This window comes from Hydractinia symbiolongicarpus, chromosome 1, assembly GCF_029227915.1.
Source record: "Hydractinia symbiolongicarpus strain clone_291-10 chromosome 1, HSymV2.1, whole genome shotgun sequence".
In the NCBI taxonomy this organism is placed as follows: Eukaryota; Metazoa; Cnidaria; class Hydrozoa; order Anthoathecata; family Hydractiniidae; genus Hydractinia; species Hydractinia symbiolongicarpus.
In genome coordinates, this window is record NC_079875.1 from 18188202 (window position 1) to 18199489 (window position 11288).

Below are 11288 nucleotides of genomic sequence, written 5' to 3' on the forward strand. Positions count from 1 at the left end.
AATTTGTTGGTGGCTAAAATTAATGCAGTTGCAACCTTTTTATAATTCTTTTAACCCAACAACATACAAATGGGTAAAGTCTAATCAATATGGAAACAAATCACGAGTCTGTGTGTGGTTCAGTCTAGTGTATGTCGTGTTAAAAACGTTCGGTGAAATAAAAAATGATCATTGCTGCCATCGACGGGCTACTTATTAGCTAAGAAGATAATTAGAAGATCGAAATCCACCAATCAGATCACAGCAATTACAGCAACTAACTTTGCAATATCACACACGTTTTTTATGGCTGGACGTGCTTAAATTGTTCTTAGTTCGTGGTTTTTCAAAAAATAGGAAAATATACTTTCAGATGGTCACGGTCGATGATAATGATTAATTCAACGATTGGATGATGTTAGAGTTATCTCATTGTAAAAACATAGCTGTATATAACACTAGTAAAAAGAATGAAAAACCATTCGGAAATAGACTTTTTTATAAAAGAACATCTGTGAATAAGAATATAAGAATAATGATTCTGTAGAACAACTCTCGACAAGAATGTGATGAGTTTTATCTCGTGTCACCATAACTGTTTATTCTTGGGATTTAGGGATAAGAAATATAGCTACACAATGTTTTCGCTGTTTCCTCTTTGTTTTATCAAACGCATTTCCCAATTTATTTTTTAATAAAATTTGGATCTTCTTTCATTAGCGTTTTCGTCATTCCTTCTAAATGTCCCTGAGCATAAAACAAACAGTTGTCTTCTATCACTTTTAGCACGGATTCCACTGCTTTTGGGGATAAAAGCCTAAAAATAAATTATGTGTTAATTATGAGTTATGGCTAGGACGATAAAATATGAAGTTACAGTAAAGAAATATTTATGGCCAAACTGGACAGCATACAAGTGAGAAAACATTCTCTATACAGACAGTACCTTATTGGTTTTTGTGTCATATATGCCAGCATTTGCACCTCTGCCGCTTTCTCGAAATAATAGTGAAGATCAAAGGCTTGTGCAACTGTTTTGCCTGCAGTTGCAAACCCATGGTTGCCCATCAGTAAGACATCTTTGTCGCCAATAGCTTGACCAAGACGCTCTGATTCCTGAAAGAAAAGCAAACTGATAATCAGAAAGTTGACGGATTTAAACTTTCGCTAAGACCTTGGAGAAATGAAAATAACTTTTAGCCTAATGTCTTCTGGTCAATCATATCTTTGTGTCACATATTAAGTAAAGAGGTCAGGCTAATAAAAATGCGAGAAACAAATAGAAGTATTTTGCTTATGAAAAAAAAAATTTATTCTGCTAATTTTTAGTTCACCTAATGTAAAGATGTACGATAAAGCATACGATGCTATGCTATACAAACAAATTTTTGTGTTGTAGCTTTACCTAAACATACTGCCCTAGTTAATTATAACTCTGAAAAAACCTTCGTTAAAACATAGAAGAAATAGAAATAAAAAAAAATCAAGGGACTAACGTCATTAGCGCCATCAAACGCTATACCATCATATTCAACATCGTATGCGACGTTCTTGACAAACCTTGCACTGTTCTGATGCACCATTTTGATTTCAGGATCCTAAAACATGTAAACTTTGTTTCTGAAATTTAGCAGCAAAAGAGATTGGAAAGGAACTGTTGAAACTAATGAAAAAATGGTGAAGCATTCATTAAATTTTAAGTGGTTTTTTCAACTGTTGGGGCTAGAAAACTGCGGTTTCTATTATGAGAGGAGTAATAAAGAATCCACTGAAAAAAACAAAACAAAAAAATTTGAGAAATTAAGGTGTACGTAAAGCGTCTATGTACCAACAAATAGATGAAAACAAATTTCTCTGTTTTATAAAAAACAACCACTGAATTATTTGGACAGTAAACCATTAAGCTTTATTAAAGGCGATTTTGATTTTCTTGCCAAGGAAAACATATTGTTGAATTCAATTTAAAGAAAAAATACGTGCCCTTGATTTTTTTTGTTTGTTGATAGAAAAAATAAGCAAGCTATGCAGAGCAATTTAGTACGTACCTGAAGTGTGGAAAGGGCGGTGGCGTATCTAGCATGAGTGTGCATCACGCTGTTTACATCTGGGCGGTGACGATAAATCCCTCTGTGTATACTATGTGCTGTGATATCAGGTAATTCGACTCCTTCTACCAACTCAGATGTGTCTATATTTATACCTATGTCATAAAAATAAACAACTGAAGCTCAAACTTTTTCCCGGTCATATAAAGTTTTTTTGGTTTTGAATAGATAAGTCATAGTGATAATAACATCTTATACTTACCTACTAAACATTCAGGCGTTACATCCGCCCAATACAAACCATAAGGAATAATTAATATAATCGGATCACTCTGGTGGAGAGAGGGAGCTTTGGCGGTCAGATGATTGCACACTCCTTCGTGCATGTTATATCTAATAACATAAGGACACCATTTGCGTTAAACAAAATGGTTGCTTCCACATCTTACAATTTATCTGTTTTAATCAGAACTGGTAAAATCTAGCTACTTAGAATGTTTTTTGAGTATTTTCTCGTCAAATTCTATAGTGCAGTTTTCACAGGGAAGTGAGTTCATACTTTCTAAAAATTGTAAAGAAATTATACCGCTTTTCGGAGCTTCTTTTAGTACTGGATAGGAGCAGAGCAAAAATAGAGGTTTTAAAAGAAATTTTTTGTACGTAGAAAAAAACCCACATACTTTTCAAATGCACGATAAGCCGTTGCTAATTCTACTCGCCGTTTCCAATTCTCTTTCACAATATCCTCTTCTTCTTGTGGACTTCGTTTGGCGTGTGTTGCAAACGTTCGACATAATTTAATGCCATGTTTTTGAGTTTTTAAACCACGAGACGTAACACGAAATGCAGAGAGCAGCATTACTGATCGTCTATTCTTCTTTCGTTCATAAATATAAGAACGTAGCTTCACAGAGAAAACGCACCAGTGTATTTAATCTATTGACAATATAATTGAAGAAAGCGAGCGTAATATGATTCTTGACGACCTTGTCGAAGCTCAAATTACACTCGAATGGTCTTGTTTTTTTTATCAACAAAAATTCTAAAATAAACAGATTTTTATTATTGCGAAAATTATTGAAATATAGACTAGAAGATGGCCTTATGTGGGATCGAACCACTATCTATTGGGCTTCTGCGAACGCTTTACTGACTGAGCTACCTATCTACAAATCATACAACATAAACGACCAATTAAGATCGTTTTTTAGATAGGACTTTACCAAATTATATAACAAGACTTAAATAAGCCCCCACTCTGAAATAAACATCCATGTTGTCGGCGGTAAAAAACATACTTTTCGTTCAAGTTAAAGTCTTTCAAGTTAAAGTATGGTAGGTTTTTAGACTGGCTTAATGAAATGGATCCAAAAACACAATTTGAGTTCCTAAATGCAGGCGATTTCATAGATGCCGATAAGTCATTATTGACAGCATGTCAATTTTGACAAAGGTACATGTGCAGAAAACATTAAAAGCAATTTCATGCTTGAAATAAGTCAATGGGTCTAATTAAAACTTGTTATACATTTAGGGCGGAATGATTTATCCTGTTCAGAGACATTAATTATACCAGTAAAAATGGGTTAAATATACCGCTAGGGACTTATTCAGTCATTTACAGTAACCGAACGAACTCGCTATGAACCTTAAAATACCACACAAATAACACACTCATAGTTTTAGATTTCGTAGCTAATTATAAAAAAAAAAAAAAAATTCATACTGAAAAAACTTTTATGAATGATCGTTTTGCAAGACAAACTTACTGGAGACGAGATTGATGTTGATCCTCTGTGAAACATTGAACACAGGGAATAGTTATGAATCTGTGCTTGGTCAAACAACTTCGTTTTCACTTATTCGTTTTCTTTCCTTCCCTCCATCAACCGACTCGAAACTTGAATAATCTTCGATTAAAAGCATGCATAATTAATGCATTAAATATTTTATTTTAACATTGAATTATAGCTTCCATCCCATATTTTAATTTTTAACATAATAATATATTCTAAACGTTCTAAAAGAAGTTTATGTGAAAATAAATACAGATTGTTTTTCGCGCCAAACTACCCACCTATCAACCTCATTCCCAGGGTTTGTCAAACATCGGCGCTGCCCTTATTGATATGCAACTTTTTACTTGTAAATGAAAACATTTCAAGTAATTTCATGGTTTATCTTTAATAGAAATGTATAAGCTAATATAAAAATATATTCAACATAAATCTCACTTGCTTTTAACGCCATGATAAAATATAGACAGTAGGGACAAAAATTCCTTTTGCCTCACAATTTTGTTCAAATTCAACTTTTAACAAATGCCGCTAAATCACAGGTCCACCCAAGGCACCCAAGTAAGTTTGAAATTATTCGCGAATACATAAAATTGATAAAATATCTCTCTGTGCGTATGTAACTAAAAACACAACTAAAAAAAACACCAGCCAACAACAAAATAAAAGTACAAATGAAATTTTAAACTGTGTTAAAAAAGAATATAAATATCTTCCTAAACTGATTATATACACGTTACTTTATGTAACGAACACTAGAAATTTCTCTTTCAACAGCCGCTACTAATAATCAGGAGTTATTACTACTTTAAAAAATGAAACAAAACAAAGAGATACGTAAACATTGATGCTGCTTCTGTTCCGCCAAAACTTATTACAGGAGGGTGGCAGTTATGAGAGGGCGGTTATGAGAGAGCGGCGTTAAAAATGAAAAACTTTTTCCTCAAAAATATCTTATTTATAAATGCAAAGATTTCTGAAAACAGTTTCTTTTTTAAAATACGCTTCTACACTACACTTTTTTTATATATATAATTATTTACAACAGTTACAAGTAAAAACGGGAAAAAAATGTTTCTTAGTGTGTGCACAGCATTAACTGCATGATTCTTCTTCTTCAACGTAATCCGATACTACAGCTAAGTTAAGTTTCTTGTAACGTTTACCCGATGGTAAAGAATAAGGTTCCGTGACACGTCTTTTTAAGTCGGTTGAATGCACGCCAGATTTTAGCTTTAGCTTTTCAAATTTCTCAACATGCTGAAATAAAATAATCAATCTAATTAAAACGAACACATGAAGCCATTTTGTTTTTCATGACGTTTGACATAACAACCTACCCTTGTCGCATTTTCCTTCGTATCATCACTAAGAGAAAAAAAAATTCGAAATATATTTGTGGGTATCTAGGCATATATAGTATAATTCCTTACTGACGTTTCTGAATAAAAGAACACAGACTAAAAAACGCGCAATAAAATGCTAGAAAAAAATACACAAACTCTTTATGAAAGGACTCACCAGAACCACTATAAAAGATTTAACTCAAACCACACTTACTTGGGAGGGAATACTTCCATTTTCACATGGTTGTACTGTTCTGCATTCATGGTATGTTTAACAAAATGGAGAAAGCATTTAGCGTTTCGAATGCCTCTTATCTGCAATAAAGATGAAAAATTTGGAATCCATGGATGAGGTTACACAGCCACGTAGTGGGCAGTATTATACAGATTCAAAACAATTTCAGAGGCGCCTTAAATGCATGCCTGTATCACCCCCTTTCTTCTCACCCTTAAAAAAAAAAAAAAGAAGCTTATACAGCACATAATTTTTAAAAAATACAACCCAAACGACAAACACGATTCACACAAGTTACTGAAAAAAAGTCCTGATTTTTCCTGACCAAGTGAGACGGAAATAATATCTTATTCTCTGACGAGCAGGCTTTATAATATATCATTTTCCCTGATTTCATGAAACTAGAATTTGGTATCTATATGCTGGCATCAATTTAATATCCGAACTAAACATGAATATCCCTTTTTCATCATTAGATAACTTTATATAACTTTATGACAAATTTATCGCTCGTCAATAACTTTAAAAAAAATATAAATCCATTCTCTAAATTTTCTCTGAACATTAAATACCAAAAAATGAAATTCCCTGACTACTTGGTCAAGGATATTTTACACTCACTATGAACCTTAAAAAACCACACAAATAGCACACATGCACAAATTCTCCTCCTCTTAGTAGTGTAAAGATATTTCGACAACCGCACAAGTGTCAAATAAAAATAAAAAAAACGTATAACATTCAATAGATGCTTACCAGTGGAAGCTCCACTAGATAGTATCTTTCATCTTCTGAAGAATCGGAAAACTGTATTCGTTTGACTAAAAATAATAATGCCAAGAAAATAAAACAGGAAAGAAATCATAATAAAAAGTTGGCATAAAAAATACGCATCTCCATTGCGCTACAATTAGCGCGGGTTAAAAAAACTTCGCGCACCAAAGGTGAACGCGCTTGTAGATTGGAAAGGTAAAATTGTTAAGAAAAATTAAAACAAATAAAAACCAAAAAAAAAACGTAGGGCGTAAACAAACATGGCTTCGAGGAAAATTAACGCCCTGGGGTGTAGTGTTTGTAGCAAGAGGAGTAAAGTATTTGAACTAGTTAATACGTAAAAAAAAACTGCAATGAAGAAAATCACTAATATCTCAAGAAATTAGAAAAATACGAGATAGAAGTTTCAAAAATAGACGTAGCATGCCACCAGTCGTGCGTCAAAATTTGATGGAAATTTGCCAATCAGATTTGAAATAGTAATTGCAAGTACTTTGACAATAAAACCATGGATATGATAATTCGACGTGAAAAAACTTTACAATGAAAATTCCTCAAAAGTGAAGTGTAAGTTGTGGAGAAATTTAGAAAGAGGATACAAACATTCTAGCGAGATAACTCATCTTCTCACTTCTACAACTTAGTTGATATAACCTCATCATGTACATGATCAAAATATATTCTTGGGAAGCGAGCGTGTGACGGAAAATGGCCAAACTAATCCGATTAAAATATTAAAAATGGACTGACTAAATTCATTTAGTTAAAACACAATACGTAAAAACTAAAATACTGATCAAACTTACCCAATTTTCTCTCCTTGGAAGAATCATCGCTTTCCGATTTGACGTTGTTTTCATCTGTGTGCAACACGACGGGCGGACATTTCTGCGTCTAAAAGCAAACATACTTTATCATGCGCAAAAAAGAAATCTTCTGGGACAATAACAGCGCTGTGGTATATGCAGTTTGACATCCTCTGTGACAAAAACAGCGCTGTGGTATATACAGTTTGACATCAGCGTTGTCTAACTTTTACATCTATAGTGTATCTCGTCGGACAGATTGTTGTGAATGTAAATTATTAATGAAAACAATAAATAACAATAACAATTCTGAATATGTTTTCATCATACTTCGGTACGCTTCTCTTCCTTTTTTCGGTCTCTCCCTGGACACGTGGAGATGTGCAGATGAAGCGGGATATACCCTTCGATGTTTCCACTAAATTAAAATAAATATATATATATATATATATAAAACACATAAATTCTTTTTTATACATTTCGCAACAAGACTAATAAAATTCATAGCAAACATGCATACGTGGTTAAGTACTAACATTTTCTTAGCAATTCCACAGTTTTAGTACCATGTTGTAACCACACAACTACTATACTTTTCTGATAAAAAATTAACATAGAAATCCACAGAATTTCTTTACATCTTGTCTGGTGAAATGCAATGTATATGACAGCCTACATTATTTAGGTTAGTCGCACAGGAGCTTAAATGAGCCTTGCAGAGACAGCATGCGAAATAAGTGGTTTATCATGAAAAGACAACTTATAACAAAAAAAATATATATATCGAAACAAAAGCTTACTTGATGTATAACACAAAGTTTGCAACTACGCTCCGCCGGTTGATGCCCCCTTTGCATGATGTGCGACAAACGAATTTTATAACTTCTTTGAATTCTTTAACGCGTGGCTGACGAGAGTTGGGTACGAACGAGAAATAATGTCGCCCTGACACTTGACACGTTTTGTAATTCGCGCCGCGACGGATAATTTGCATCACATGTTCAGAATGTTTTGAAGCTAAAAAGAGAATCAAAAAGTTAACGTTAAGCTGTTTATCAGGGAAAAATTTAGAACACAAAGATTGGTGTCCTTTTGCGGCCCTCTCGCCAATGAAATCAAATTTTTCTATTTTCAAAAAGGACTTATTACATAACATGAGCATCAATCGAGCAATAGTATTTTAAGGTCTCTTCTAATTCAGACCCTCCATAAAGGACAGATCGTTTATAGTATTAACTCACTTACTAGCTAAACTTTCTCTAAAAATTGACAAGCATTTTAGGTAGTAATTTTAAAAAATAAAACTACACGTACTTGAATCTTCTTGCAAGTGGTTAGGACATCTGTCAACGACTTCCGTTTTATGACGCTCCTCTTTAAATGTCAGAAAGGCACGGATTTCTGCTGATTTCACAGGTATGTCAGCAGAAGTGCGGAAGTTTAATGTGATCAGATCGTCAACATGTACAAACAATCGAGTCAACTGTGGTGAATACGTCATTTTGCACGATTTCGTGGGTGGCTTGTGTTCTGGCGGAAAAACCAATTCAAAATTATACCTAAAATAGCAATAGCTGACAGAACTTTGAGACACACAACACAGTCAAAACATTATATCTAGGGTCTAAAAATAGATCTACAATTGTAATTATAAATTGCGAGACAAAATCAGAATTTCAAGTCATGACAATGTTGTGACTTCAAAACATCTGTAAAGGCAAGTCTAGTCTTGCCCAATATTGAAAATCAAGGTGAGTTTTCAAGAAAAATATTTTGATTAGAAATGTCTCCATATTACGTTCAAGATTGTGACTCTGGGTGTGTCTAGGTATAAACAAGCATTTTCTTATCCACAATGTAATTTCTTACAGGACTTTTACAAAATGATTGCATACTTTCCTGCTCTTGGCAGATCGTTGAGGTTTTCAGGTAAGTCGGCCTTCGGTTTGCATGGAGGTTCAGCGTAGACTTGTGGTGGTTTGAGCTCCACAGGAGACAAGTTTTGCATGTTGGTTGTCGGGTAAGGCTATTTTTAAAACAAGAAGCAAAAAAATAATATAAACCGTTGTTGAAAACCAAGAAGGTAACATCAGAGCATTCGGTAATGATTTTCCGAAAATACGACACAGTCACAAACACACACAGAAATTTAGGAGGAGAAAGACGTGGCATTTATGCTGCGAAGAACACACATAATGCAAATATACGAGCAAAAGGTAGGTATTGTCTTCGTGCAATTAACTCGCATATCTAGAGTCTTTCATTTGAAAGAAAAAAAATTCAGTGTATTGTCAAGGTGATTTTACAGAGCTTTCTGAGTAGTCCGCAAAACGGGTCTAGTTAGTAAAACAAACATGGATGCTTTTCATCCTTGCAACAACTATAGCATGAAAAAAGTTAAAATTGCTGAAGATATAGAAAGCTGGTAGTTGAATTCGCTATGACATTTTACTAGATTTTTTTTAAAGGGAACTCACTATTTTGCAAAAAAGGAGTAAGAAGAAATGTTTTTTATTCATTACTTACCGCCTTCGGACGCACGACCAATTCCTGCCATGTATTTTCAACCTTATCAAACTATAACAAATTGACTGATATGTAAACAAGTACGAAATATTAAATAAACTTTGTGTGACTATTCAAGCATCCTGGCTATTTTTTACCACATTTTTTACCACAGAGGTCTATTTAAGCATTCGTCCCTTACCGGCAGAGCAAATTGGTTAACTTGCGAATATTCCATTTCATAGGGACTCCCAAACACCAGAGGTTCCTGTAACGAAAATGATGTTTTTTATAAAGATACTTTTAAAACTGAGATATGAGGTCAATATCATACTGTAAAATATATGATTGGTAATTCCATTCTCTGTACAATAAAAAAAGAATCATTCACGCAATGTTCCTACCTAAAGTACCTACCGACGTGTTTACATTCTCCACCATCCATTCCTTCATGACACAAGACGCTCTGTTTTCTGTCAGTAGAAAAAACAAATTAAGAATTTTAAAGAATACATACATCTACTGCTTAAAATTAACGATAGAAAATATATATGGCCCTTACCCCTCCCCCCCCCAAAAAAAAAAAAAAATGGTAAAATGTGGTCACACAGATGTCAAAATGTGGTCACACAGATGTCAAAATGTGGTCACACAGATGTTGACCACACAAATGTCAAAAGGTGGTCACACAAATGTCAAAATGTGGCCACATAAATGTAAAAATGTGGTCACACAGATGTTGATCACACAAATGTCAAAATGTGGTCACACAAATGTCAAAATGTGGCCACATAAATGTCAAAATGTGGCCACATAAATGTCAAAATGTGGCCACACAGATGTTGATCACACAAATGTCAAAATGTGGCCACACAGAGTCAAAATATAGTCACAGTGGTTATACAGATGCCAAATGCTCTACTATATGGGACGATAAAATATGCTGGATAGTATGTCAACAATAACAAAATCATAATAAAATAAATTAAGTAGTTACCCCCATTTCTAAGTTCTTGAAATTGCAAGTGACTAAAGAAAAAACAAAACAAAAATCTTACAGAAAATAAAAATGGTGAAACTATCTTTAAAAAAATTACAACAATTTCGATCATTTGCCTTCCAGGAAAGTGGATAACTTAATTGGCAGAGTACAGACTAGGTGCAAGGAAGAATCAAGCTATTAGTCGTTGGCCTGTAAAAGAATTCACAAGAATTCTCCTGTCAGTACTCACAGCTGCCTCACAGGCGAGCAATATAATATAGAAGCAAGTTATAAGAATCTTGATGTCTATACGAGCATTCATCTTGTAATGCGAACTACAGCATTAACAAATAACCTTATGGTTATCAACTTTAATGAAATATATTTACCTACCGTGGAGTAGAATAAAATTTGTTAGTCAAGAGATTGTTGAGATGTGTAAAATCCATCTTTACTTTTTAATATATCTAGTAGAGGTAGAGAGCGATATAGAAGATAATATTAGTATGAGCAGGTGGGTGTGTGGAGAATAATCTAGGAATCTTTCTTAATTAGTGATTTGCCATTTGATCGCATAAAAAAATTGCCAAAAATTGCTCGAAAATCCGTTTTTTTCTGATTTTTGGGTAAAATCTGACAAAATAGGGAAATCAATTTGATCAAATGTCCAAATTATGCAAAATGATTCTTCTTAATAAAATAAAGTTGTGTTGCAAGTTTGAGGTTCTAAAGATAATCCCAACAGGAGTTATTAAATTTTAACCATTATAAAGATTTCATAGAGATTTTTAGGGGTAGCTTGGAGTAATGGCTAATATCA

At 33.7% G+C, this 11288-nt stretch overlaps 2 protein-coding genes across 3 annotated transcripts; both read right to left on the minus strand.

Moving 5' to 3' along the window:
• Nucleotides 1-460: 460 nt before the first annotated feature.
• On the minus strand, nt 461-3950 carry LOC130644673 (putative aldolase class 2 protein PA3430). The gene is made up of 7 exons (XM_057450376.1): nt 3794-3950; nt 2705-3066; nt 2287-2417; nt 2025-2179; nt 1476-1577; nt 926-1095; nt 461-796 (listed from the first exon to the last, which is right to left on the minus strand). The coding sequence occupies exons 2-7, from the start codon at nt 2881-2883 to the stop codon at nt 664-666; spliced, it is 870 nt and encodes a 289-aa protein (XP_057306359.1). The 5' UTR covers nt 2884-3066; nt 3794-3950; the 3' UTR covers nt 461-663.
• Nucleotides 3951-4896: 946 nt separating this feature from the next.
• On the minus strand, nt 4897-11023 carry LOC130644664 (cellular tumor antigen p53-like). 2 transcript variants are annotated; one of them, XM_057450358.1, is made up of 14 exons: nt 10862-11023; nt 10484-10515; nt 9904-9959; nt 9689-9754; nt 9508-9558; nt 8877-9007; nt 8296-8540; nt 7782-7998; nt 7312-7399; nt 6982-7069; nt 6158-6222; nt 5381-5481; nt 5161-5188; nt 4897-5080 (listed from the first exon to the last, which is right to left on the minus strand). In XM_057450358.1, exons 1-14 carry the CDS (start codon nt 10915-10917, stop codon nt 4916-4918), a joined length of 1389 nt encoding a protein of 462 aa, XP_057306341.1. In that variant the 5' UTR covers nt 10918-11023; the 3' UTR covers nt 4897-4915. The 2 variants fall into 2 exon arrangements, with proteins under 2 accessions (XP_057306341.1, XP_057306349.1); XM_057450366.1 differs by having other exon boundaries at nt 9891-9959; nt 10862-10923.
• Between the last annotated feature and the right edge of the window lie 265 nt (nt 11024-11288).

Bases quoted from the DNA above. Each gene is read 5' to 3' on its own strand.
- LOC130644664 (XM_057450358.1), bottom strand. From the start codon at position 10,917: ATGGATTTTACACATCTCAACAATCTCTTGACTAACAAATTTTATTCT. The intron at 9,755-9,903 runs GTAGGTACTTTA...TTTTCGTTACAG, and splicing joins TGGAGAATGTAAACACGTCG to GAACCTCTGGTGTTTGGGAG. The intron at 6,223-6,981 runs GTAAGTTTGATC...TATTATTTTTAG, and splicing joins TTCCAAGGAGAGAAAATTGG to TCAAACGAATACAGTTTTCC.
- LOC130644673 (XM_057450376.1), bottom strand. From the start codon at position 2,883: ATGCTGCTCTCTGCATTTCGTGTTACGTCTCGTGGTTTAAAAACTCAA. The intron at 2,418-2,704 runs GTATGTGGGTTT...TTATGTTATTAG, and splicing joins GCTTATCGTGCATTTGAAAA to ATATAACATGCACGAAGGAG. The intron at 1,578-2,024 runs GTACGTACTAAA...TACATGTTTTAG, and splicing joins CCGCCCTTTCCACACTTCAG to GATCCTGAAATCAAAATGGT.